The 27,866-nt window shown below is 39.7% G+C and overlaps 3 protein-coding genes across 7 annotated transcripts; 1 reads left to right on the top strand and 2 right to left on the bottom strand.

Annotated features, from left to right (window-relative positions):
- Positions 1–259: 259 nt before the first annotated feature.
- Positions 260–11,468, bottom strand: qpctlb (glutaminyl-peptide cyclotransferase-like b). 2 transcript variants are annotated; one of them, XM_017718121.2, is made up of 8 exons: positions 11,349–11,468; positions 10,626–10,869; positions 4,707–4,853; positions 4,230–4,523; positions 2,805–2,966; positions 2,554–2,653; positions 2,139–2,255; positions 260–1,181 (listed from the first exon to the last, which is right to left on the bottom strand). In XM_017718121.2, the coding sequence occupies exons 2-8, from the start codon at positions 10,839–10,841 to the stop codon at positions 1,036–1,038; spliced, it is 1,182 nt and encodes a 393-aa protein (XP_017573610.1). In that variant the 5' UTR covers positions 10,842–10,869; positions 11,349–11,468; the 3' UTR covers positions 260–1,035. The 2 variants fall into 2 exon arrangements, with proteins under 2 accessions (XP_017573610.1, XP_017573609.1); XM_017718120.2 differs by having other exon boundaries at positions 11,234–11,429.
- A 1,546-nt stretch (positions 11,469–13,014) lies between these two features.
- Positions 13,015–16,371, top strand: LOC108439599. The gene is made up of 11 exons (XM_037546091.1): positions 13,015–13,046; positions 13,222–13,321; positions 13,428–13,536; positions 13,589–13,807; positions 13,934–14,131; positions 14,599–14,722; positions 15,040–15,254; positions 15,491–15,573; positions 15,690–15,877; positions 16,004–16,093; positions 16,186–16,371. Exons 1-11 carry the CDS (start codon positions 13,015–13,017, stop codon positions 16,337–16,339), a joined length of 1,512 nt encoding a protein of 503 aa, XP_037401988.1. The 3' UTR covers positions 16,340–16,371.
- Positions 14,953–27,846, bottom strand: LOC108439598. Of its 4 annotated transcripts, none has more exons than XM_017718072.2 (11): positions 27,712–27,846; positions 27,372–27,493; positions 27,144–27,259; positions 26,670–27,001; positions 25,256–25,849; positions 24,097–24,259; positions 23,793–23,925; positions 19,393–19,527; positions 19,173–19,305; positions 17,289–17,370; positions 14,953–17,160 (listed from the first exon to the last, which is right to left on the bottom strand). In XM_017718072.2, coding segments are annotated over exons 1-11 (1,971 nt in total). In that variant the 5' UTR covers positions 27,714–27,846; the 3' UTR covers positions 14,953–17,001. The 4 variants fall into 4 exon arrangements, with proteins under 4 accessions (XP_017573561.2, XP_017573562.2, XP_017573564.2 ...); XM_017718073.2 differs by having other exon boundaries at positions 25,256–25,846; XM_017718075.2 differs by having other exon boundaries at positions 27,372–27,474.
- Positions 27,847–27,866: the final 20 nt, after the last annotated feature.

The raw sequence follows: 27,866 nt of genomic DNA, 5'->3' as shown, positions 1-27,866 counted from the left end.
TGACAGCTAAAAAATAAATGAGATGCAGTCATATGCAAATGTTTCAGTGCCCCTGGTCAAATTACATGTTGTGCTGATGAGTGGGAATAACATCCTCACAGAGAACACACTTCTGTACATTTTAATGCACAATTAGTGCTTATTGGCTGAATTTAACATATTGAGGGGAAAAAATAAAACATAAAATGTGGTCTGTGAAAATATTATGGAATATATATATATATATATATATATATATAATATAATTTTTTAACCAATATTTTAAACTCAAAAGTATTTAAAATGGTTCACTAAAATGAGCTGAAAAATGTCATATTTAAGTTTGTTCCCTGTAGAGGAGGTGTTAACTTATTTTCACCTAGACGATCAAATATGTAATTTGACCAGGCGTGGATCTGTAGAAAGGCACCATCTCAACAAGCACAAAAAAACATTAGTTAAGTGTGAACTGAATAAGGACCAAACATGTTGACAAGCTCTCTTGAAAACATGCTTGGTTTTGCAAAGATTGAATGAAAAATGGTTATGGAATGGAATCCAAACTAAACATGGGATATATTGAATGTGCTGGGAAACTGATTTTATGCAACACACAGAATGTTTTTTTCCCTGAAAAGTAGCTTGTGTATATGAGTAAAGGTTGGAGACCCTGTCTTAGGACAACCTTCATCAATACTATAATGTGTAATTCAAAAATTTTTCATATTTTGAAATATAGTTAAATCTTTAAGCTGTGAACAAAATCATTCAGAGCAGTTTGATGTCATCTTTTACATTTCTGAATTCTGCTTGAGCTCAGTATCATGATAGTGAGGTACAGATTTCATGAAGGTTGTGGTTTTCAAAGGTTGCACCTAGAATAACAACCATAAAGAGCTACTCAACACCCCTTTTTCAAATAGCGTACAACTCTGAACACTGGACCACCAAACCAAGGGCTCTGCCATCTTTCATATTTCTGAATTCTGCTTGTGCTCAATGTCATGATAATGAGGTACAGATTTCATGAAGGATGTGGTTGGTTCCATGGTTATTCTATAGTCCAAGATATTCTGCTAGAAAGACCACCAGGACTTTGGTTAGATTCTCTACAGTGTGACTGTGGACCTTGTCTGCTGTGTCCTCCATTGTGTGCCAGTAAGACGGGAAGGGTGTCGCAATCATGTGCAGCACAGGAACTCCTGCAGTCAGCAACAGAAAACAAAACAGAATGCAGAAAAAGAAAAACATCATTAGCTAATATAAGGAGCCAGGGAGCAGAATGTTTAATGCAGAGTGTGAATTATACAGTGACATTCAGGGTGAACTGTACCCAACCTACACATAACATGTAACTAGCAGGCTATCTACAGAGCAAACAACCTAGCTATCCTGCCTGTTAAAGTTTTTGGGTTTTTTTCTTCAATGACATTCCAGATATTAGCTCTTGGACAGCATATATGAAACAACCCTGCCTTATGCTTTAATTATCTTTAATTATAAAGAATCCTCCCATTTGTAGCCAAGCTACTTTTGTGCCCCTTTGGTGCCAGTTTTTCTACATCTGCTATTGCCACATTATGGGGAAATAAACTGGAACAGCAGGTAATTTAATTCATACAGCACAAAAAAGAAAATCCAGAAAAGAGGCACTACACGGGCAAGATGCCCACTGTACCTGGTGTAAGCATCCCTGAAGAACTGTTACTTGTCACCTTTAATTTACAGTTTGTATAATGTATGTCGCACCAGTTCTAGTCTTTGCATTTTTAAAAAACGAAGCTTACATACACTTTCATTTCCACCACGTTGCCTAGCTAATGCTAGTGCAGGTTAGCCAGTGAAAATACAGTGGACAACATTTATGTCTTTGTAATGAAAATATAGGTAAAAATATATTTGTGGCAATATGTTAAAGGTCCTTTTGCCTTGTGTTCTGGGAGGGGCTTCCTGTCCCAAGGGTCTTATTTTACTTTTTTTACTTTAAATAAATGCACTGCTCTCTCAGTGATGCCCCTAAATAATATTTTTTTAAAGTTACTTGCACAGTTTAATATGCACCCCACCATACACCCCCAAAAATTCCCCTTTCTAGATTTCACACTCAAGGTTAATAGATTTTCACAGTTAAACTACTTAGTCAATCAGCTGGTCCTTACCCCTCTGAAGGAAAGGCATATGGTCATCTTCTACTGGATCCATGATTACATCTTTCCGGAAGTAAATCTGCTCACTGGGGTGGAAAGACAGCAGGCCCAGCTTATGAAGTCTCTTTTCTTGAAGACAGGTCCATGTGAAGAGAAACAATCTTATTTATTATTAAAGTTTACAAAAATTTCAACAAAAGTGTAGTCCATATTTACACACGCACGCACACACACACACACACACACACACACACACACACACACACACACACATATATATATATATATATATATATATATATATATATATATATATATATATATATATATTTATATATATATATAATTTGTATGTAAAAACATTATATATACATGAGATAAAGACATAGAGTTGTAATAAATGTAAGAACCTCTCAGTTAGACCTACCTGCAGAAACAAGTTGCTCAAACCAGCGAGCTGTGTTCTCAAAATGATTCACAAACATAGGACTTGGGGCTCCAATTACATCCAACAGAACAAAGAGATCCTGGTAGTACCAATGACAATATGATTGGAATACATTATTACCACACTTTATTACAGCTGCAGAAGATAAAGGCAAGGTTAATACATATATTTGTTAATCCATCACATACCTACAGATATGAACACCCACACAAACATGCAAGCACTCTTACCACAGCGTGCAGCAACGTAGTATGCTCAGAGCCTGGAGGATGTGGAATGCGGGACATGTGTTCAGCAAGATGTCGGGAACCATACAACGAGTCAGAAGGAGTCCATTTTTCAAAGGCCTCCCCACCATCAAAGAACACCAACTGTAAAGTCACCTGAGCCATCTACACGAAGGAAAAAGATGAAAAATCAAGCATAGCATTAGTTCATGCAGGCTACAAAGTCAAGCTCACGCCACAGTCTTCTGCTGTTATGAGCTGATATCACTTAGCTGACGGCTCATCTGATCACCGGCTAAACATACAATTGGCTAAATTCATCAATATGCTCATTTAAGCTGCTTTAGCTTGGCCATTCTTGCTACTCCCTCCACAGCCACTTTGCAACCCACCTCCTCCCCATCGCCCCCCCCGGCTGTATCTGTCATATTTGTTGTCATTGTTTTGTTCTGCTCTGTACCCTAGGTGGGACCCTTCTACTGGTCTTCCTGTCTTAGGTTTTCTATGTATGCACATGCAAGGGCAGGGAAGTCCCAGAAAGAGCCATACCACCAAATATAAGTTACTGCAAATGACAATAAAATATTTCCTTGAGGGAGTGGTCCTGACTGAACCGTGATTTATTTTGTGAGCCAAATCAGTCTGTCTCCTTTTGGTGTAGATTTTGTTTTCTATCAAATAACATTCCTAAATGTGAGAAGCTAGCAACACTACTGAAATAGTTGCTTTTGTATGATGGATTTAAGAGATTTCCTATTTACATGAATCGTTTGAGCTACTTTGTTTCCGAGCAAGCCATTAATTATTCAGCCAGATGATTCAAACATAGTTATGTGGTATAGAAACCGATCAATTCCATAGGAAAGAAACAAAAGCCTAGAAATATATATACAAAGTGTCAATACAGGAAACTCCATCAGTCATCAGTTTCCTCCTTTGTGACATGTTATATGGACATGCTATGCATCTGTCTACTTAGCAGAATCTTTAGCTCAGAGGAAGATTTCACTTTCTTTTCATCCTTTAATATCCCTCCATAACCAGTTTATGGTGAGATGCTTTATATTTTAAGGCAGTACACGAAAAAGGTTGAAAAATGAGAAATTTGAGAAAAATGTATACAGTGTGCAGACACAGAGGACAGTGCTAGTCCGTAATTCTAGAACACTGCAGCTAAGTGGCTATTCACATCTCTGACAGAGACTCGATATCAGGTCTCAGAGGTCTTTCTTCCAGAACAGTGGTCAACTGTGTGTTTCTGCTGGTAGGATATATTAAACCCTATACATAGCTCAGCCTTAGGTCTGGTTGGGATGTTCTTGTACTATCAGGCACACAGTATTGTTCATTTATGGCAGTTGAAAACAAACCTCACTGTAAATTCCCATTCAATAAGCTCTCCCTACAATCTGAATATTGTCACCTTACCTGCTGTTTGAGCATTTTCAGGTGTATATCCAGTGCAGTGACCAGCTCGAGTATCATAGCACAAGGAACAGCTGAGTCAGTAGCCCCGATGAACACCTGCTTCGGGTCACGAGAGGCTAATGGCATGATCTTGGTGTCATAGTGGCAAGCCAGTAGCAGTCGACGAGGAGCATTGGGGTCTAACACTGCAAGTATGTTGGAGAAGTTGATTGGACCACGAGGGGTTTTGGAGTTGAAGGAATCAATTTCCACTGACCAGCCAGCAGAAAGAGAGTCCAGCAGGGAGGAAATGTGCTATATTGTAATGCAGAAAAGGTAAAAGTAGTTAAATTGAAATAAAAAGGGAGCAGAAACACAGTTTTAAAAGCCAAAGCAAAGCAGTGTTTTTTTAACAGGTCTGCCCAAACATTACATTATATTAATTACTTGATTAATGTGCCCCTTGCCCGTTTAATTATTTATCTTTGCTAAATTTACCCTTCGAACAGTGCGGCTGCCACGGGACCCAGGATGCCTCTCTATGAGGAAAGGTTGCAGTTGGGCATACCATAGCCGAGACCAGTTCACCTCAGAGACCAGGCGCTTCACCTGTGCTGCGGTGGGCTTACTTGGCCTATGAGTCAGCTGGAGGAAACAAACAAATAAAATAATAAAAATCACAAGAACACAACATATGCAGATTTACAGTATCTCACAAAAGTGAGTACACCCCTCACAATTCTGCAAATATTTTATTATATCGTTTCATGGGACAACACTATAGAAATGAAACTTTGATATAACTTAAAGTACTCAGTGCACAGGTTGTACAGCAGTACAGATTTACTGTCCAATGAAAATAATTCAACACACAGCCATTAATGTCTAAATAGCTGGCAACACAAGTGAGTACACCTCACAGTGAACACGTCCAAATTGTGCTCAAAGTGTCAATATTTTGTGTGACCACCATTATTATCTAGCACTGCCTTAAACCTCTTAGGCATGGAATTCACCAGAGCTGCAGAGGTTGCTACTGGAATCCTCTTCCACTCCTCCATAATGACATCACAGAGCTGGTGGATATTAGACACCTTGCGCTCCTCCTTCTTCCATTTGAGGATGCCCCACAGGTGCTCAATTGGGTTTAGGTCTGGAGACAAACTTTGCCAGTCCATCAACTTTAGCTTCAGCAAGGCAGTTGTCTTGGAGGTGCCATGCCACGCAGTTTCCAAAGGGAGGGGATCATGCTCTGCTTCTGAATGTCACAGTATATGTTGGAATTCATGTTTTTCTCAAAGAACCGCAGCTCCCCAGTGCCGGGCAGCACTCATGCAGCTCCAGACCATGATGTTACCACCACCATGCTTGACTGTAGGCAAGAGACTTGTCTTGGTACTCCTCACCAGGGTGTCACCACACATGCTGGACACCATCTGAGCCAAGTTTATCTTGGTCTCGTCAGACCACAGAATATGGTTCCAGTAATCCATGTTCTTCGACTGCTTGTCTTCAGTAAAATGTTTGCAGGCTTTCTTGTGCATCAGCTTCAGAAGAGGCTTCCTTCTGGGACGACAACCATGCAGACCAAGTTGATGCATTGTGTGCCATGTGGTCTAACCACTGACAGGCTGACCTCCCTCTTCTTAAACCTATGCAGCAATGCTGGCAGCACTCATACGTCTATTTTTTGAAGCCAACCTCTGGATATGACACTGAACATGTGGACTCAATGTCTTTGGTCGATCCTGGCAAGGCCTGTTCTGAGTGGAACCTGTCCTGGAAAACCGCTGTATGACCTTGGCCACCGTGCTATAGCTCAGTTTCAGGGTGTTAGTAATCTTCTTATAGCCTAGGCCATCTTTGTGGACAGCAACAATTCTATTTCTCACATCCTCAGACAGTTCTTTGCCATGAGGTGCCATGTTGAATATCCAGTGGCCAGTATGAGAGAATTGGACCCAAAACACCAAATTTAACAGCCCTGCTCCCCATTCACACCTGGAACCTTGTAGCTATAATGAGTCACATGACACCAGGGAGTGACAACAACACAACTGGGCACAATTTGGAGGAGCAGAGGACAGTAAATCTATACTGTTATTAGGGGTGCATTTTATGTTGACGGAATGTAAAAGGCGTAACTTGGAAGTGGGAAAGTGCAGCGCCCAGACAGTCTGTGGCAGCACATAACAAAAACACACATGGATGAATGAGAAATCTGACCAGCACACAGCATTAAAAGCTAGGTTAGGTCAGGAGTCCTAACCCAAATGTTAAGAAGAGCCATTTTGTCCTTTCAACAAAAATCAAACCACCTTGGGAGATATTTAAAGCCCAGTATGTATCAGTGTGTGCTAATGTCCTAGTACAGGCCAAAAAATATAATCGAAAGCACAGATTTAAGTTGCTTTGCTCTGCTTGAAGCTTTAGCTCAGCTATAGCTGCTTTCCTCCCGTCTCCACCAGAAAACCTTTCCTCAAAACTAGAACAGTTTCCTGTAAAATGTCTCTCAATGTTCGACTGATTTACAAGGCTGAAGACACTTGTCGTTCAAATTTTCCCGGTCCACCTTAACATAAATTCTGACTGAGCCGCTGAATGTAACTGCTGCACCATTTAAGGTCGAACGGGAAAATTCACAAGAGAAATGACTTCATCTTTGCAACTTTTTAGAGAGATGCAGTCTCTCGTTGCAGATTTAACATACCACAAAACCAACTGTGCTGCTTATAAATGCAAATAAATCCATGTAACCAGTGCTTTTGCGCTATGTTGCACACTTTTTAGCCGAGATTCAGCGACCAGTCTTGAAAATATTTCACTGACATAGCAGCACCCCCCCATAACGAGACCAAAACCAAAGTTAGAACGTCATTGGATTAAATGGGTAGGGTGGCTGTAACATGTTGCATGGACATCCATTGCACATGCAAATTAATCTTATTTCACCTTAACTGTGCATTTTATCGCAGATGAGTGGCAGTCTCCAAGTGTGTGCTCCAAACACAAGCAGTGAATGAAAGCCTTCTAGTACACTTGCTACATCACTTCCATTTGATTTATTAATAAAAGATATTGGAAGTAAATTCATTACAGATCATTTGCATTAAAACTACTCAGAGTGAGAAAAAAGATGCATCAAGATGCATCGATAATCGTTGTATAATTGCATCTCAGCACTCTGAATCTAATCGAATTGAATCATGAGGTGCCTAAAGATTCCCACCCAAAACTGCTATACAAGCTGTACACTGACTAAGTTGTATTCAAGTTTCATTTCTATAGTGTTGTCCCATGAAAAGATTTAATAAAATATTTGCAGAAATGTGAGGGGTGTACTCACTTTTGTGAGATACTGTACATGATGGAAATGTGGACATCAGTAACAATTAGACGTTTAAGTCTACTACTCCAGTGGGGAACGCCTAGGTCCACTTGGGCCATAGAAAAAATTAGATAAGAAATAAAGACGAAATTGGCTGAAGTGAAGGCTTAATGCATCAGATTAACCACTAACATGTTTCAGAACTGACTGAAATATGAGATTTAAAATGTCATTTTGGGCCTTCTGGAAGTCCTAAATATGTCACTGACGGTGAAAATGAGTGACTGCTTGACCAGTGCATTTCAGTCAGATGTAAGAAATGGAAGCCATAAGCAGCTCTACACCAGGCCTTTTACTGAAAGAGTCACTGTAAAACTAAACACATAATACATATAATAAAAGTTGGCTTTAATGTATTAACAATATGCTTAGAAAAGAATATACTGATATAATTTATCACAATAATGATCAAGCCTGTGCTCAGACATTTTGTGGGGCAGAGCCTTAAAGGGGGCAAGGAACATCAACATGAATTAAAGTTGAATTTAATTTACAGTTCATTGCAGTCATTCCTATCAAGAAACACAGTGTAATCGTGTACATTTAAAAAAAAAAGACACAAACAAAGGGTTTCATTGCAAATTACATTACAGACCTTTTTCAATAAGTGCATGATGGGCTTTACACACATCGTAAAATATTAATGATATGATAAAATCATCTTTATAAGAGAAATAAAATGTGTTTGCCATTAAAATCAGTTATAATCCATTTAAAAAACCCTCTATATCTGAAATTGTTACTGAGGGATGTGCAGTGTTTTGGAGTTAAACTCTTCAAGTGTAGTGTTGAGTTTTCCCAAAGACAGTCAAAGCACTATTGTTTATTAAAAAGGAAAACTGGAAAACAAAATTGTTGCTACAATTCATTAGAATTTCCTGGACATGAATTGCGTCTAGTCTCTAATATCCATCCATCCATCCATTTTCTAAGCCGCTTCTCCCTAGTCTCTAATACTCTGTGGTAATTGACCATTTTAGTCTAGGCTTATGATTTAATTTGGGTCTGCCTATGCAGAGATTTAGACCGCACTGCAGGCCACAGGCGGTCATGTTGCACCAGAGAGGTCGCCATGAAGCTTGTGGAGCCCTGACCTCCAGCCCTGTTACAGGGGCGAGGCTGAGCTGAATCGCGCTGAAACGGATCTTGAAGAATGGCCATATAAAACACATTAATATACACGCCAAGCAAAAGGACACGTTCATGGTCTGACAGCAAAATGACGGGAGTTCTTTATGTCTATCACCAAATATCCTCATATTGCCCATGACTCTGAGAGTCGAAACGCTGGGAGTCGGCTCTTCGACTCCCTGATTTTTTTTTTTATCGTAACTGGCCGGAGGGACATTTTGACTGTGTGTGTGCGTGTGTGTGTGTGTGTGTGTGTGTGTGTGTTACATTGGCAACTTTAAACAATGCCAACGCTGCTCAGCAGCTGCTGTAAGCACAAACTCGGCGCATTAAAACGGTTTGATATGCCAGCCTCTGCACCGAAAATGAACGGAGGTAAAAAAAAATCGAGCTTGCAGTTCAAACAAACCGTTTTCTCTTATTCGTGGTCACGATTTCTTCAATCGTTCCCTCGTTTTCTTTTAATCATGCGCACGTTTTCTTTACTTCGTGGGTACGTTTTTTTCAAATTCGTTCTCTCGTTTTCTTTTTAACTGAACGCTCGTTGTTTGTGTTTTGGTAACCGCTCCCCGAGACTGTCTGACGGGTTCTGACGTGTTCGACCGAAGAGGTGAACAGAGACGCTCATCAGGCCTGATTCTGATTTGGGGGGTTGTGAGGAAACTGCAGCTCCTCTTCACAGCAAATGGCGCTGTTAGAGACCATCACACAATTACAGGAAGAAATGATCAGCGTTTCAACATCCTCACATTAATATATCTACATCTGATCCATAGATCTGCTACACTCTCGCCGTCTGACCTCATCCCACACGAATGTGTCTGTGTGTGTTTAATTTGAGTTTGCTGAAACGACGCTGATCATTTCTTCCTGTAATTGTGTGATGATCTCTAACGCCGCAGCTTGTCGCGGGAGCAGGAACAGCGCTACGCGTCTGTGTCTCTGTTAAATACGATCATTAGAAAGCGCAGTTTAGTGAAGATTGTGGTTGTAGTTTGTTTTCTTCCTTCATTTCATCACCATCAGCTGCACGGATGAATCTGAGGGCCGTCTGCTGTGAAGGAGCTGCAGTTTCCTCATAACGCTCCAAATCAGAATCAGACCTGATCGGCATCTCCATCATTTCATCACTCTAACACGTCAAAACCCGTCAGACAGTCTCGGGGAGCTGGTAGTTACCCTTGCACTGCAATAAAAAAATAAACAACGTGCGTTATGTTAATAATTAAGCATGACAACTATTAAAAGAAAACGAGAGAACGAATGAGAAAATCGTGATCACGAATAAACAAAAACATACCCATGAAGGAGACATGCGCACGTTTAAAAGAAAACGAGGGAACGATTTAAGAAATAGTGACCACGAATAAAAGAAAACGTGCGTACGAACTGTAAAACGTTCGCTCGAATTAATTATTTTTCAAGCCCCGTCCCCTCCAGGGCTCCGTAGGTTTTTGCTGGTGATCAGCATATTAACTTCCATTGCTGCTGACCACCACACACAGCATCCACAACACAATGCCGTTTTTTCTAGCATGGTTGTCATGCCTGGTGTTAGTATAATTACATTTACTGTAATATAGCTCTGCTCCAAACATTGGGTAACTAAAGTTAAGATCGTCTGATATCTGCTGTTTCCATTTATCACCGGCTCTGGCTCTGCTTTGGTTAAAATCAAGAGGATCTGAAGAGTCGATTCCATCGATACCAGCAGCGGGAGTCGAGAGTCGGAGTCGACTCCAGAAAAAGAGCCGTGCATCACTAATTCTAGCCTAATTCTCTGCTGAGCGACAGCAGCGCCGGAGCCCGGTGAACAGCAGTTAGCGTAAACAGATCAACGAGAGACACAGAGAGAGAGAGAGAGAGAGAGAGAGAGAGAGAGATTCAGGTTTACTCACTTTATCCTTGTTCAGATCTGGCACTCTGATTGGCATGTCTTCGAGGCTGCTCGTTTCATTTTCGGACAAAATCAGTCCCAGAGTGAGAGCAAATGCCAGCAGGATGCACAGACACAGCAGCAGCACTCGCGCTCTGCACACCGGCCGCTGGTCGCATGTGCCAGCAGCCGCACAGCGCAGGGTGGAGGCAGCAGCAGCCCTGGACCTCCTGCTCATCTCACAGCGCTGCACGACCTGATCACATCTGTGTGGGCACGAGGAAAAGGCTCAGATCAACAGGGAGAGCGTCTGTGCTGCAATAAACGTGCACACACTTCATACACGACAAACTTTACAAACTGATCTGCACTGGTGCTTCGCTTTGCTGTGCTTTAGTGCATTCATTTCCACACTCTAAAACCTCAGGAGACATGAATCTGTTTTACAAAATAAAATCACGAGGCTTTGTCAAATAATATGGGCATTTAGCCTACATAGGTTTTTGACAGAGACAACAGGCAATACAGTAGCCTAAAGATGCTAATTCTCGTGCTCCGTCCCTGTGGCCGTTACAAAATACACATCAAAACAGGCGGACGAAGAAGACCAGCCTCCATCATCGCATTTACCTGCGTTCTCTCTGAAGAGGCACACGGAGCACTCGGCAGCTGACAGCGCCGAGTCTTGAGGCGGACGGCCGTTCTAGTGAGAGCAAATCATCTAAATACAGTCCACATGACTTACTGCTGAATGCGTTTCAGCTCGGAGTTGTGGTGCTGGCCGTGTCTGTCCTGCGACTCTCTCCCTCTCTGCCCGGAGCTTTAATGCAAGAGCGCAGCTGTTCGTCCAAAGCCGGTATGACTGAAACCCCACACAGGTTACCGCTTCATCTACTGCTGTAGGTTACCTGTCCGATAGCAGTGACCAGTCACGCTGAAGAAGCACACCATCAATGGAAATGTAACATTTTCCCTCTTTCCGTCGTTTTATACATTACTGAATGCGGTTTTGTTTGGCGTTTACAAACATAAACATCCCCTTTCGCCTTCGTAATTCTATAAAAATATGTTTGATCGGTTTTAACAAATATAGATGACACATAAGACAACTTGATCATTTTTTTGTTTATATTTTGTACATCTTGATTGTTTATTTATTTATTTATTTAAATTCTTCGTTGAAGTTGTTTGTATTTCGTATTAGTCTATTCCGTCGTTAGTGTTTCTCTCCTCGATGAACGAGCTGTGACGTGACGCACAGAAACCACTTCTGCCCGTCCAGTCAGACCGACTCCTAGCGGGACATGAGGAGACAATGAACAAAACACAAACGCCAACTCTACAAAAAGTACGCGCGGTTCTTTGCTGCGCTCAAATATTTCACAGGTCGGCTGTTTCGTTATTTTCTGACATTGTTTATTTGAGTAGACAACACCGCCCTCTACAGTCAGCGAGACACAACTCCCTTTAGCCGAGTGAACTTTTCCGCCAAGTAACCGCATAGCAACGCTGCGTCCAATAAGATTGCCTCGCGGGGTATCTATCCTGCGAATTCTAGGTGTTTTTTTCTTAGCCAATGAGCTGCAGCGCAGAAGATGATTGGCTCTTGTCGCGTTCCAAATTTTCCCAATGCAGCCAATGACAGCTGTACAAAACAATAAAGCAGGACCGGCATCGCTGTGAGACCTGCTGTCATGATAAACTAGAAACAGTGGTAGATAATAATTCATTACGGCTTGGTAAGTGAACGGCTTGGGAACAAATGATGATATATTTAACAGCCAGATACAGTAAAGAGTACTTTTGTCCAAAAAAAGTCATTTGCTTGGCCACTGTCGCTCTCTTTGCTTTGTGGTAAATGAGTGGCTAGCAAGTTAGCATGTGACTCCACCTACAATGTCAGATCAGTTAACTGTCATCTATCTATCTATCTATCTATCTATCTATCTATCTATCTATCTATCTATCTATCTATCTATCTATCTATCTATCTATCTACACCATATATATATACACTTACCGTATAGGCGCTTTTGTGCCATTACAGTGCACTAGAAATACACTGCAGTGACACTGATGTAGTGGTGGCATGTTGTGTTAGTGTGTTGTACTGGTACGAGTGCATCAGACACAGAAGCGGTAAGTTTTTAAACACCTCAGTGTCACTGCTGGACTTGAAATAGTCTAGGACTAGAGGATGACTAATACAGACTGTGCAACAAGATAAGTTACTGTCTCTGAATGACCTGATAAAATGGACAAAGAGAGTAGATATAGGGTACTTGATGAAGTGGCCAGTTAGCTCTGCAAAGTAAGTTTAAAAATATATATATATTTTATACAGGTCTGTACTGTTGGTGACACTGCAGACCTCCACCACAACACCTGCCAAAGCCCTAGGACCAGCCACTATGACACAGAAAGACAAGACTTACAAGAAAAGGTGATGCATTCTAGCTTGTCGTTGTTCATAAGTATTTTAGGAAATTAATTAAAGAATGTCATTAAAGTTTAACAGTGTTTAAATTATTGAAGTGTCTAAATAATTTTGGGGCTACATCGGGTGTACAATGGAAAATGCAGTGGCCTCTGTCTGTTAATATTGTTGGACTTTTTAGAGACAGCATTGACTGTAACACAGGGTGGAACAATAGCCTGAAGGAGATCGGGCTTTTGCTACCCATTTCTGGGACAGCCAGTGGTCAAGGACTTAATAAGGTCATTTTACAACATGTTTCTTCTGTAATATGTAACCTTTATCATCCACTGCTTTACTGTGAAAACAACATAGTTTCTATATTTCTGTCATTATTTTGGTCCACAGAAAGAAACACTGATCCACATGCTGCAATACTTTGACTATCTTCAGAGTCATATTCAGAATTTACAGAGCAGCCTCCCATCCTACTGCCTTCCAAACAACAGTGACAGAGGTGCAGTCCATTTCTGTAGTATCAGTTCATTATCTAAAACCACTTCTTTCAGTTCTGATAGTTCTGTTTTTTTGTTGGTTAATGTATGTATTAATAGTTTTTGTGTATGTGTGTGTGTGTGTGTGTATGTGTGTGTGTGTGTGCATGGAAGAATCTGAGTCAGAGAGTGAAGACACGCCTCTCTCAGAGCCCAACACGCCTCCACATTTACTCAAGGCGAAGCGCAAGTACAGCTGTACTCGCTCACGCAAGAAAACCACATCTAATCCAGGTCCATTATAAGGAAAAATGAACTAGACTGGAAAATGAATGTTGCATTATAGAACAGAAATGGATAAACTAGGAGTGTTAATTGCTAACTCATAACTAAATGTATTATATGATGCACATTTTTCAGAACCTTTTGATGACAGCAGTCTTCATAAAGGAGATGCTTATAGACATGTCACAGCCAACACATACAGAGAGTATCCCCCTATGGGGAGTTCTGATAAAGGAATGTGCTTTATTGACAAGAGCAACAGCAACACACACACAGATTCTTCTGATTCCTACTACAGTGCACTGTTGCCAGCAACATCGTCTTCCAGAACAGGTAAAAGAGTTTTGTTTTATTTTGTTGTGCTGTTAAATGGGATCTTGTATGGGATGTTTAGCTCAAGAGCATAAGCATAAATGTTGCTGAAATATCCCGGAATTGCACTTTATTTGATATGACATTCAGTTGTTGACTGCACAGGATGTTGATATACCTACTAGGCTACTTTAGTAAACAGTATATGGCACTGAATCATGATGCAAGTTAGACATTATGATGTTCTGGAGCTTTGTTTCAGGACATTTTCTCTAACAGGACCTTATTGAATTTTAATTGAAGACCCCTGCTCTAGTCCTTCTTTGCTTGCAGTGAATTTGTTTTCCAAAAGCTGCCAGTAGTGACTGCAACGTGGTTAACTACGTCTGTCTTAAGCATTAAAAAAGCTATTGATGTACTTATTGTAATTGTTAGTGGTAAAACATTGTTTAGGTTCTGCCTTTCTTTGTGCCCTTGTCTGTAAGCAGGAAGCAGTGTGGATCAGGAATCCCCTTGTCAAGGACTTGGAAGCCAGTGTTCTGTCTGTGAGGACAGGACAGGAAGTGAGGATGGGAGCTTGGGAAGCAATGACCTTGATACTCCACCTTCTGGGTAATGTGTCTGTTTATTTTTGTTTGAATTAATTATACATGTACCAGAAGGACAGGATAGTGGACTTTAGAAGCAAAGAATTTGCAACTTAAAGAGAAAAATGTGTAGTAATCAATATGTTAAGCAGTACCTCAGAAATCTGAGCAGCTGGATAGAGGGGACTGTTCAGGGACATTGGAGTTGTTTTTTTTTTTTAAAGCCATACTACCACAATATTGCTTTTCCTTGTCAATTGTTTTGATGTTGGTGGTTATAATTACCAGCCAAATTTTATACTGTTCCTGAAGGAAACATTATGTTTTTTTTTCTGTTTTCAGGTCCTTTCTTTTGAAAGACAGGATGCTTGGAATTCTCCCTTCTTTGGGGAATAAGCAGTTGCCTGCTAGCCCCACACTCCCACAGACACCTGTACTACCATTCCTCCCATTGCTGGGAGCTGGGGAGGGCCTGAATCTTAGCCCCTCTCTGCTCACATCACCAGCTCGTGACCTCAGTCACCCACTACTACCCAACAGACAAGAGGAGCTGCAGAGTAAGACCTTAAGACTGTTCACTCTGGGACAGCTAAGTTGCACAGACAGTACTTGCCCTTATCAAGCCATACATCAATGATAATTAAATAACCTGAAAATTAAGTGATTAGAAGGAAATGCTAATTGAAACTCTCAAAAGTGTTTGACTCTTTTCTTGAGCTATTTATTAACATAGTGACACAGTTAAGACTTTGTCCATGTCACCTTGTTTGCTCTTTAATTTGACCTATTACAGCATTATTTGAAGATGTATGGGTGACTTCTAAACCTACTGATCTCAAAGCACCCAGTTTGCAACGCAAATCTCCAGATGAGTCAGTGAGTACATTTTTTATCTCTGTTAACATGCAGAGTGAATTAAAAGCTCCTTCAATATGCACCCTTTGCTAATAGCATTGCTAACACAGCAATGATGTTTTTCTTTGCTGAGCAAGGAAGATGACAGAGGTTCGGATTATATAAACTGGACCCCAAAACAATGCATTCCTGAGAGGACAGCAACAAAAGCTCGTCGCAGAAGATTCTTCAACAAGAGCCAGGATGTTACAAACCCTAACCTGAAGAAGAAATGTGTGAATGGCTTTATCATGTTTTGCAGAGTGAACCGGAGATTGTATCTTAGGTGAGTGTATAATTTCTCCTTCTTTCAGATTGAGTTGTCAGTCTCCTTCAGTGGATTTTGGATGTTTCTAAAAAATCATAGAGATCAATGGATGGAAGACCAAACATGTCTCTGACCTCTGAGCAGAACGCATCCTGGCACTCCTTCGACTGTGGTTACCAAAGAGCTGGCCAAATTGTGGCATATAATGCCTAAGCAAGAGAGACGTTTGTACTGGTATGCCTACTAAATTTCAATCACTGCATTGTTTTACAGAGGTTCACAGAACCCCATTCTCATCCTAAACCTCTGATGTTTCTTTATTTTAGCCTGAAAGCAAGGCACTTCAGTCGCCAGCAAAACCGTAATGTGCGTAGTGAAGGATGGGAGGCAGATGAGGAAGCAGAGGACTTTATCCTAAGCCCTCTGAATATGTTACTGGCACACAGAGATTTGTACTTTGCCTCCAGGGGAAAGCCTTGAGCAAACTTGTTCTTTACCCTTGTGTTGCAAATGTACCACAGTCATTCGCAATGTATGTGTCCCCTGACTGAAGAATGGTCATGTCTCTGAAGCAGTCATGAAATCTGATTATACAAAGGCAATAGCCAAATAGACTGTGGAGTCTTCAGATAACTACACTTTAAATGTATTGAAATGTATTATTGTAGTGGTTAAACACCAACTGTGGAAGTTCTACAAAACATGTTATTTTAAAGTGTTTTACTGTAACAAATAACAAAGGTTCAGAAGACAACAGTATTTTTTTTTCCTAAAAACAAAAGTGCTTTCAAGCATTGGAAATACATATTTCAAGGATTATTTGTGTAAAAACTATACTTTATAATTCATCATTGGGGTTCCTGTAGGATGACATTTTTATTTAAAAGCACTATTACTGACTATTTAAGTATAACAAAACATGTATTAAGCTTTATTTGTTGTATATTTAAATACAGTGGCCTTAATTCAATGTTATTTATATTTGAAATGTTTGGTTATAGGTCATATTATGGGTTTAACATGCCTCTCACCAGAGTTAATTGACTTGTGAGACATTTTTTGTTGTTTTGTTTTGTAGATTTTGCCATTGCATGTTTTAAAAGGATGGATAATACACATCTTTTCGTATTTCACATATCCTTCTATTTTCTTTGCTCTCCTACTCCATACATACTTATGTTGAATATTTGGCAGATTTTGTGTAGCTGTGCATTAGCAGACCAGGACTCTTCTTTCAGGTGCTGGTTGCTCATGCGAAGTTTCAGCACCTCAGCCAGCAGAGCCACCTTGTCCTTCTTCTCCTGAGTCAGAGGACACAAGGGGGGGACACATGTGAAAAATTTGCCCAGCTGTCCTCAGAGAGAAGACACATCACACCTGCACTCAGAGGTCATATGTTGGCATTCATTAGCTGCTAAAAGAGGCTCACCTTCAAAAGATCCCTGCTCAGTCTTCTCAGCACCGCTTCCAGGTGGGAGAGTTGGTCAGGAAGGTCAATGAAAACATCATTACTGCAAACACATACAAAACACTAATTCAGGAATTCAATATTCCTTAATGATGTATGATCTGTGTGGACCAGTAGTGTAGTGGGAGTTGAGGGATTGAAGCATTGTAACAGGGGAATTCTGGACTAAAACTAGATGTAGTATGTTTAATATATCATTTATCATGTTATGCAATATTCAGTTGTGCCGCACTGCATCGTTCAGCCTCATCAGTTTGACAGAGTTTGTGACTATATGTCGTTTTCGTGTTTTCATTCGTCAGTTATCTCTCGCTACTAACAGATCATCCAGACATTGGGAATCGCAGTGATGTCAACCAATCGGACTGCTAGCCAAGCCACTGGCTATGTTTACATGCAAAGATTACAGATTCAGACTGAGGTGTTTATTCTCACTCTATTCAACAATCTGATGAAAATCTTCGTTTACATGCTCACTACAAGTAATCCCATGCAAAATGACGCGCATGCGTGGAGGAGCGCTGAGAGTAATCGTTACCATGACAGCGAACACCCCGGGGTCCAGTCAGAGCGAGATGTTTCCAGTTGGCGCGCTTGTGTTTTTAATAGGTTTAAACTGATATCAGACTCAGAAAAACGTCCTTCACATGTACTTATAAAGGAAGCGGCGAGATGAAGACGTCGTGCTCTGGGACACTTAAGATGGACGTCCGTCCCACCGCCGTCTTTTAAAGCTCAGAGTATAAACTTCGTCTCCTCTGCAGGCCAGTTTCTGCTCCGCCATGTTGAACGTTATAAAGCTTTCGCTGTGACGCGCCGCGCATGCGCAGAACGTACTTACACGTTCCGATTGGAGTGTAATTCAGGCGTTTACACGGATATTATTCTTCTATTTACCGGATTATTTACAGGTTTACTCACCTCATTCAATCGGATAGAAATTGTATTATGAATGTCCTCAGTCGGACTCGACTATTTCGATTGAGGTGTTTACATGGACGTATTCTATTCCGATTGAGCTATTAGTCGGATTATTAACGGATTATCAGGCTGCATGTAAACGTGGCTACTGATCTATAGGTTAATCAACATAACCAAGCTAGCATTAGTTTACGTCATACCTTGATTTGTAAATAAAACAGGGATTCTACCTTTATTCAGCACAAAATGAATACTCTTTTAGCCAGACAAACAGAAGTCAGCCAGGCTGCTAACTTTAGTTTTTAGCTTGTTGTCCTGTAAAGGAACGGCGGTTATATGACTGCAATAAAATGTTTAGCTTCTTAGCAGTTCCATTTACATCTGCCTTGCTAGCAAAAAATAAATAAATCATGCTTTCAGATACATAATCAGAAAGGAGTTTATCTGAGATTTAAACCATAAAATGTCACTCTTGAAGCTAATGTGATTAAGATTGTTTAAGATTAAGAGACCCTTATTATTCCCACAATGGGGAAATTTCACCTCTGCATTTAACCCATCCGTGAAGTGAAACACCACATACACTGTAGTGAGGAGTGAGCACACTTGCCTGGAGCAGTGGGCAGCCCAATCCGCAGCGTCCGGGGAGCAGTTGGGGGTTAGGTGTCTTGCTCAAGGACATCTCAGTCATGTGCTGTCAGCTTTGGGGATCAAACCGGCGACCTTCTGGTCACGAGGCTGGTACCCTAACCTCCAGCCCATGACTGCCCCCAAAGCACATGACTGCCCCCAGAGGCAATGACGGGTTAAAACAGAGGCAATGACGGGTTAAATGTTCCATTTTAGCCAGAATGCCCCTTTAAGTTTGAGAGAGTTTTATTTATCAACTAATGGCTATAATACAAAGAAAAAGCATCTACCCACTCTGTCTCTCCAGTAACAGAGGGACTAACACGAGGAACGTTTTGGCCACTGTAAGCTGGACTGTGTGATACAGGACTCATGCCTGAGAGCATGTTATGGGGCTCAGCAGACAGGAAATCTTCCATCCTCTGCACTACAAACATAAACATACAGAATTAATAATCACTAACTCTTGTGAGGTATAAGCAAACTGAAAAACATAGTTTTTCCCTATTCTTACTCTCATAGGCCTCGGCAGCATTGACCAAACTGGTCCAATCAAGGTCATGATCTGTATTTGGCAAAGGCAGGAGTCCATGGTCAAACTGAAGGTCTTTGTCCCACTCTGCAAACTCAGCAGACATCGGCTGACCCACTAGAGGAAAAATATACAGGGAATGATGTATTTCCAAATAAAATGCAGTACTGTGTAAGGTCTATGAGCTAAGGAGTGCTTGATGAAAGTAAAATATTGGTTATTATTATTTTTCTCTGCTTGCTGGTGCACAGTGACATAATTAAAACAGTTTTGAGGTGGTCAAAAGTCATGACATTTTCATGGAAGATTATGCACTGTAAAAAGTGGGACTGGGGTTAATTAATATTTACTAAATGACTAATAGTAACCTCTACATAATAAAAAAGACTGTGTTCAGTTAGAAATCAAACTGAGCTGATTCCAATAAGTTTGAATGTTTTATTAATTTTACGCAGTTTTGGTTTAATAAAATTAGCTGTGATACATTGAGTAGAATTTAATTATGTTTTATGAGGAACAACAACGATGCAGAAAATCGATTTTATTCATAGGGAGGTCATTGGTTTTAATCACCTCACATTTCTGCCCACCACATTCTGTGCCTCATGGACACCAGTGACTACACATTTCAGAGGTCCCACTTCCAGAAGGTAAGACCTTTTTAATAATTGCTAGGAAACAAAGAATTTCCAATTATGTTACTGTAGCAGTTGTCCATTCTTTTAAGTTACTGAAGCTACCAAACATGTCAAACTTCCTGTACTGTAAGTCAAATTTAAGACAGCAGCTAGTGAACACATTTTACGTTTGATTAGCAAAGAAACCTGTCCTGGACTTAAATCGCAGAATTTGCTGTTGAGGTACAGCTAGAGGCGAGGCGCTCTGATGCTTTGGCAAAATATATACTGGGAAATTCCACCCGTATTGAGTTCCGAGCCGTCACCAACGTTTCACCGCAAGCGCCTAGAGCCGCTTCTCAAAAATTCAAAAGGATTCAAAATGCGTTTGGTGAATGAATTATTGTTTTTTTCAACGTAGAAGCAGCTTTTCAATCAGATATTTATTCAAACCTAATTCTGTAATTTGTGAATGTCATATGTGTGAACTCGTCATATGTCAAAACGACAATAAGCATCACTTGCTAACAATTAAGATAGCTAATGCTAGCTAGGATAGCTAACTAACTGGCTTGCTAGTGAGTGACTTCTTGTAGTGACTGCGCTCACAAAATATGAGAGGCACCTTATTAGCTAAATTACAATGTAAAAGTGAGACGGTGTCGGATTTCTGGTATAATATACTAGTGTGTATAATGTTACTTGTTAGAGTTGCTAGCTAGACATTAAGCTACACATGCATCTCTCCCAAAAAGCATTGATTTGGGTGAGTAAAGTGCTTTAATTTATTTACAGTTAGCATTCCCGATGTTTGTATTGAGGTGGCCGATAATCAGGGTAGCTATGCTAAATAGCCTAGCTAACTTAGCCACGTACGCGCGAGCTTAGGCTAAGTTAATAGATCTGCTGGACGACCCGTTCACTCCGGTTAACCTTTGCTAACCGTGATGCTCTCAAATCTGAACGGGAGACGTCGAGAGACTGACCGGTGTTTGAATGACAGAAAATGAGAAACTAGCTAACGTTAGCTAACTACGGTCTGTGATGTGTGGGGCTGTTCTTTTCTCCCAGAAGTTTAGAGGATAAAAACAGAAATCTGAGGGAGAGATGTCGAGTGACTGGTGCAGTTAAAGCATTAGTTTAATATGGTCAACTGAGCTTTTATTTGGCAGTTGGCTGCCAAGTGATTTTACATGCTAACAATCCTAACTATCACACTAAAGTTTGTGAAATCTGCTCTTTCTTTTCCTTATGTCCCTTTTTCAGGTTTAATCATATCTTTTCTTCTTGCAGTTACTTACACGTTTCCTACATCTACCACCAGCATTTCTCAGGTATGAACACAGCTTTTCTTTACCTCTCTTCCTCTGGTATGTTGCTGATTTGTTTATGCTCATTTTTCTACATTTGTAATCGTCTAAGATGAATATGCCTGTCTTCCTTTGAAGTCAGTGTTTTCAACTTAATAGTTATTAGTATGTCTATGTTTCTTATGAATGACTGTTGACTGTAATAACCTTTGGGAAAGAACAGTTTTGTGACGTTTTTAAATGTTTTCTCATGGAGGGTGCATGTTGACTGAATTAGCTAGTTGCAGATGTTGACTGAATAACTTTTCACAAGTAATATTTAACCAAGTGTTTCTGCTTTTACTCAAATTACCAACACCTGTCTTACACAACAACTAAGAAGCTGTGTATTTTAGCCACACTACTTCTCGCTGATTACCAACTCCAGAATAAGCCAGAAAAATATCTCTAAGCTATAAATGCAGCATGTTTACTGGAATCGAGAGGCTTGAATGCTTATACAGATGCAATTAGCCAACATAAAGGTGCCTGTATCTGTTTCAGATGTTGATGCTAGTCTTTTAAAGCTTTACCAAATGTTTTATCTTTTACAGCCATCCACTGCTGCTTCTGGTTCTCAATTGATCAGGAATTGTCCCAGGTACTTATATATAGTATCTTTATGGTATTGGTCTTTGTAATATTATTACATATTACGTTAAATATTTTTAAAATGTCTTTTAGCACAAGATATTGTCAATATCATGTATTTTAACATGTATTTGACTCACACCTGCTTTGCAAAACTGTTGTATGAAAACAGTAGAACTTTAAAGATTGTGTGATATTGTGAAAGACAGTAAAATGTTATTCACAGTAATCTGCTCTTGTATTGCTTTGCATATACCTTTGTTTTTCTTGTTATTTGTAGATCTATTTTTGATACTGTTTACTGTTTGTTCAGGATTCTTTATCGTTATGTTTTATATGGTGAGTATTTATTACTAATTTTGCTCACCTACTTCCACATGCAGTCATGAGGAATCCATCTTCACAAATTACAGCTGCCGGTAATCTACTGTAAAACTGAACTTAATAAAATAAAATACTGTAATGTGTCATACGGTTGTACTGTGTTTATCACTGATAGACTGCAATTATGTTAATAGTATATATTTTTGTTTTCAAAATATATTTTAAATCTGTACACAGCAAATTATGTGAAAAAAAACAGTAATTAACCATAAACAAACAACAGTTCTCAAATTTCTGGTTAGCACAAAAGCATGCAGTAATGTCTTACATTTCCACTATATATGTTTACTGTGAAGCTCTGGCAACAACAGCTGGAGTAAAGGGTAGTAAATAAAAACCAGTTTTTGCCAGATATTTAGTAAATGTAAACACATTTTCCCCAAATACTGAGTAAATATAAAGCAATTTTGCTCAGACACTTGGTAGAAATTACTACATTTTCTGTGTTAAATGAATTTGTATTTACTCAATATTTGTGGGCTACCTTAAGTCATAATGTGGCATACTATTACTAAATACATTTAACTGTTGCTTTTATTAACATTTAATGTTTTATTAACGTCTATTATTTTATTTACTTAATTTGTTTGCGTAAATTAAGTTCACTTATTTAATGCATTTTAATCGAAGTTTAGGTAAGTAAAATCTATTCAATTATACTGTGTCACTTGTTGCCATAATTTTTTTGAAGTAACCATTAGTCACATTTCTTACAGTGATGGGAGAAGCTTTTAAATGGTGACATGATGAATCATGCTTAATATGGACAAGGACATTGACTAACAAGGTAAAAAGGTTGATTTCAGGTGGAGTTTAAAGCAACATTTATTTAGTTTATTGAACTATAAAAGAATAGTTGGATAGATTTTTTTGTGTTTTTTCTACCTGAGCCCTCCTGGCTGAATCTGTATTGGTCGATTACTAAAGGCAGTACTTTAGATGCAGTTTCCTGTTCAATACACTGTAAGAATATACTGCTTTTTAACTTGAAGAAGTAAGCAACTGGGTTGCCAACAAGTTGAACTTGTAATATTCACAGAAAAATATTTTGTTTCACATTTGTAAAAGTCTGAAGTTCAGTGAACTCAACATTTCAAGTTAACCCAGTTGCTTTAAGTTTAAAAGCTATATAATTTTGTACAGTGTAAAAAAGAACAGAAAAGCTATTGAATCAAAGCACACTTACAAAAGAAGCTAATGGGCAGGTGCTAATATAGTGCTTCTTTTAAAAATGTTTTGAATCAATACAGTTTACAGTTATTTTCTTTTACTAAATACAGGAAAACATCACCATTATTGCACATGACAACTGACAGTAAGCTACAGATGCAGCAGATAGAGATTAGGTTGAAAACACTGGACTATTCTTTAAAAAGGACTCATCTGACCAGAACACAATGAAGAAATTCATGTTATTAGACCACTGCTCAGCAACCCTTACCTGTGGGACTAGACTGCAGAGAGAGATGGCTGGGCCTGGAGACGTCATGCCTGCTGAGGAAGGGGCTTGATGATGCTGAATCCTGCATGAACTCACTAGGACTGCTGTTTGTTTGGGTTTGCTGAAGACAGGGCTGGTACAAAACATATCAATTTAGCTGCATAATTACTGTAGCAATAGCAAAAATGATACCATGTTGCAATATGACAGATAGTGTTTTAGAATATCTTTGTTGTGCTTTGGTTGCCAGAATTAATTTGGGCCCTCATTGTGGCTCATGAGATGTGAAAGGGAAATTACTCACTGAGTCACGGTGAGAGATGTCAGTTATGTCATCCATCACAATGAGTTTTTTCAGGTCCTCCACTACAGTGCTCTTGCGAGCGGGTCGTGGGGAGCATGCTGCCCGAAGTGTGGCAGTCACACGGGGCTGACCAAACACATTTCTTGAGTTCATGTCCACATGGCTGGAGAGATTTAAATATAAAGCTGTTAATGCAGTAGTACCTCTTATTCAAATAATTACAGTGTAAGGGTGGCTTTATACATAATCTGTATTAAATTGCATATTTTTGTGTTTCTGTGTGCCAACACCCCTGACATAACTCATGAAACTTTAATAATTACCTGATGAGTTGAGTAAGGTGTGTTAGAGCAGGGATAACACATAAAAATGCAAAAAAGGCCTCACTCTGCAAAGCTCTGAAAAAATATTTCCACAAAAATCTAGTTTATTAATGTGAATTATTTATTAAAGCTTACTGTTGAATGTAAAAGGTATGGCTGCCTACTTTAAGTTGTAAGGTGGTCAAACACACAATGTAAAAAAGTATAATCCAAGAATTGTTGAAGATACACAAAATAATTCTTCATAGTTAAGTTTTCAACTAATTTGTAGGAAGCTGCAAATAAATTAAGAAATTTTACAGTATCCAGAGAGATGAACAGAGCCATAGATGATTCTATTATCAAGAAAGCTGTATAACACTGAAATTTCTAATTAGAGAAATGTTAATATTAATATCCAGACTGCCTTAAATTTAAAAACTGGTAATAAAATCTGGATTGATATGAATTACTGAAAATAACTGAATATCATATAAATAGTAATTTAATAATATTCAACTTCTTGATGTTGCCAAAAAAAATATATTGAATAAAACATTTTAAAATGCCTTCTTGTATCTAATAGAATTTGTCATTTCATTTTGTAATTGAATAAAATAATTTTTTATTAAATGATTTCAACTTTTGAATGATGTGTATGATTAAAATTTTAAATTAGTAAAAAATGAGACGACGTACTGTCAGTACTCCCACACACAAAAAAAATACTGATTTGGTCCATGGACATTTTTACATAGTGTAAAGAAAGCTGCTGTGCTCAAATGATATTGAAAAATAATAATAATTTAAAAAAAACATTTTGGACAAATTTGCCAAAATGCATTTTTAACACACACCTTGTATTGTTAGAAATATTGTTTCCAACATCATTGCTGTCTTTTCTGTCTTTGGAGTCATGCTTCTTCTTCCTTGAGTCCTTCAGGTCATTAATGGGCTGTGGTATGTTGCTGTGCGAACGATAGTTGGCACCATCCTCAGTATTATGAATGCAGTTGCCATTAAATAGACTTAACTTACAGAAACATGAAGACTGTATATTCAGATGCGTGTTAGTCTGGTTTGCTGATTGGGTTTGTGGAAGCATATAGCTGGTGTTGATCTCATGTGAATCCTGGGCACATTTTGGCAATCTGAAGGAACTTTGGTGTCGTGTGCGCTGCAGTTGATTGGACTGTGGTTGACCATGATTCCAGACAAATTCCTCTTTCCTGGAAACTTCAGTACTGAGTAGGTTTAGTGATGACTGATGCTGACTGGAGAAGCACTGATTCTGGATATCCTCTTTCTTGATATGTTGAAACTGGTTGTTGTACTGCTGCTGGCCGAGTTGGTTTGAATCTGAGGATATCTGTGAAATGACCGCCCTCATCAAACGAGGCTTTTCCACCACTGAAGTCTTGATTCCTTGTGGTTTGCTGCACAGTCCACTACTGAAACAAACACACAAAGACCACAGACATATACACAACGTTGACATGTACAAACACAGAAATATGGAGCAGAAGCATACGCCGTAGAGCCGCAAACATCCTAGGCAGACTAAAAGGTCCATGTTGTGCGCTGCGAAGGCATTTGCATCCCTATTCTGAAAAAGCCATCATGTCTGAATTGTTGGATCAGATATCTCTGCCCCTTGTATTTTAGTGGTCCAGTCTGCAGTAACCGAATGGAAGACTGCCCACAGATGGGGCCCTTGTTTGAATCTTGGGTGTGGGAGCAAGAGGGGGGCAAAGAGAGATGTGTCCCAATTTCCCATAATTTTCCCACCCCCTCCCGTGGGACACTAAAGGGGGCAGGATAGCAGGGGGCCTCTGTGTTAATACTGTGGATATGGGTAAAGATTCGGTACCTATTACTGCAACAGCAAAACAGTCAAATTACCTGAGCAAGCCATTGAAACAGTGGTACCTATCAGTACAGTAGGCTAAAAAACAGGTTGATGGAGCATATTTTGAGGATAATCTCAATCAGCCCAGCCACATCTGTAGCATCCAGTTGATTACCAAAGGCAATGATTTCAATATTTTTCTCTGTACTTTTCTGCAAAAGAATAAATATTTCTAAACTGCACATGCTGTATGGCTTCTATTGTAATTCTAAGTGTTAATGTGTTTCTGAGAAATATGTAGAGAAACACATTAAACTTATTAGTTGTTTGTGGTCATTAACCATATGCTTCAGATGCGACAGATAGAGATTAAGTAAAAAAAAAAACAAAGTACTCCTTCAGTGTCTTCATGAACATCTCACCTTCGTTTGAGAACAGCTATCTTGGAGTGGGGAAGAGGCAGAGTGTGAGAATAAAACTCCTTCATGTTTTTATTCAGGGAACACCCTTTTAAAGTCTTTGTTGTGGACAAAGCAGGCTCACAATGTTTAGAGCGAGGGATCTTGGGACTGTAGAAGCCAGGCTGTGCCAGTGGGTGTGGCCTTGAGGATGGGGGGATACGTGCATAACTCCCACTGTCTCTAGGGCTCTGATCCTGCAGCCCTTTGCCCTGGAAGCGGAGATCATGTCTGTAGGGGGAGAATGCACTTGACTCTGTTGCAGTGCGAAAATAGCCAGGACGCAGAAAATGTGCCTAGAAGACAAATAGGTAACACAGGGGGGCTTCAACTCTGATTATTCACAAAATACTATGCAGTTTTTGCAATAAAATGGAAGGAACCCATGAGAGTATGTCTCAAGGATGGTGCAGTAACCTAAAAAAAAAGCAAACTCACTCTTGGCAGGCTGTTGTAGAACTCCCCCTCCAGCTGATCCTGCTGACCCGCTCTTTTCATTGCTCTCTCACACTGAAGCACTGCACGAGGGGCTGTCACCAGATGCCACTCTCCATCTGAAATAAATGCTTAGTTATACTGGCACAGAGCAAAGGATGGAAGACTGTTGCCTCTGTATTGCTGTTTAGGGATCAACAGCTCCCAGAATCTACAATAGCAGAATTGTACCTGCATTGTTATTTCCAGTTGAAGTGCTTAGACTGGTGAACTCCATTTCTCTTCTTGACCTCCATTCGATATGGTTCTCCATCTCATGTACCAAAGGAAGATACTGTGAATTACCATACATCCTGATAAGACAAAGATTATTAAGGATAATTATGGTATACTTGCACTTTTTTACCTCACTAAGACTTTAAGTAATTAGAAGAAGCAGATATCCTCTTGGATGCCCATTATATTTTTAACAACTCTGCCATTATCACACACTTTCACATATACATCAACTATTTACAAAAATATTTAGAGATGCCTAAAATGAAAACAGGCCAAGAGAATGTAAACTTACATATAGCATGTATTCTCTGAGACTTCATCTTCTTAAGCTTCAGCTCTGAGCTCTGGTGGGTCCTCAGAGGATAATGCAGAGGAAAGAGGTGGCACAGAGTGCTCCAATTCAACTGAGCAAGGCGAACAAGGCGCACAAGAGGAAGAGCTGTGTGG

This window comes from Pygocentrus nattereri, chromosome 16 (genome assembly GCF_015220715.1).
Source record: "Pygocentrus nattereri isolate fPygNat1 chromosome 16, fPygNat1.pri, whole genome shotgun sequence".
NCBI classification, from domain to species: domain Eukaryota; kingdom Metazoa; phylum Chordata; class Actinopteri; order Characiformes; family Serrasalmidae; genus Pygocentrus; species Pygocentrus nattereri.
Note: the sequence above shows the minus strand (reverse complement) of the source record. Positions and strands in the feature narration are given on the sequence as shown.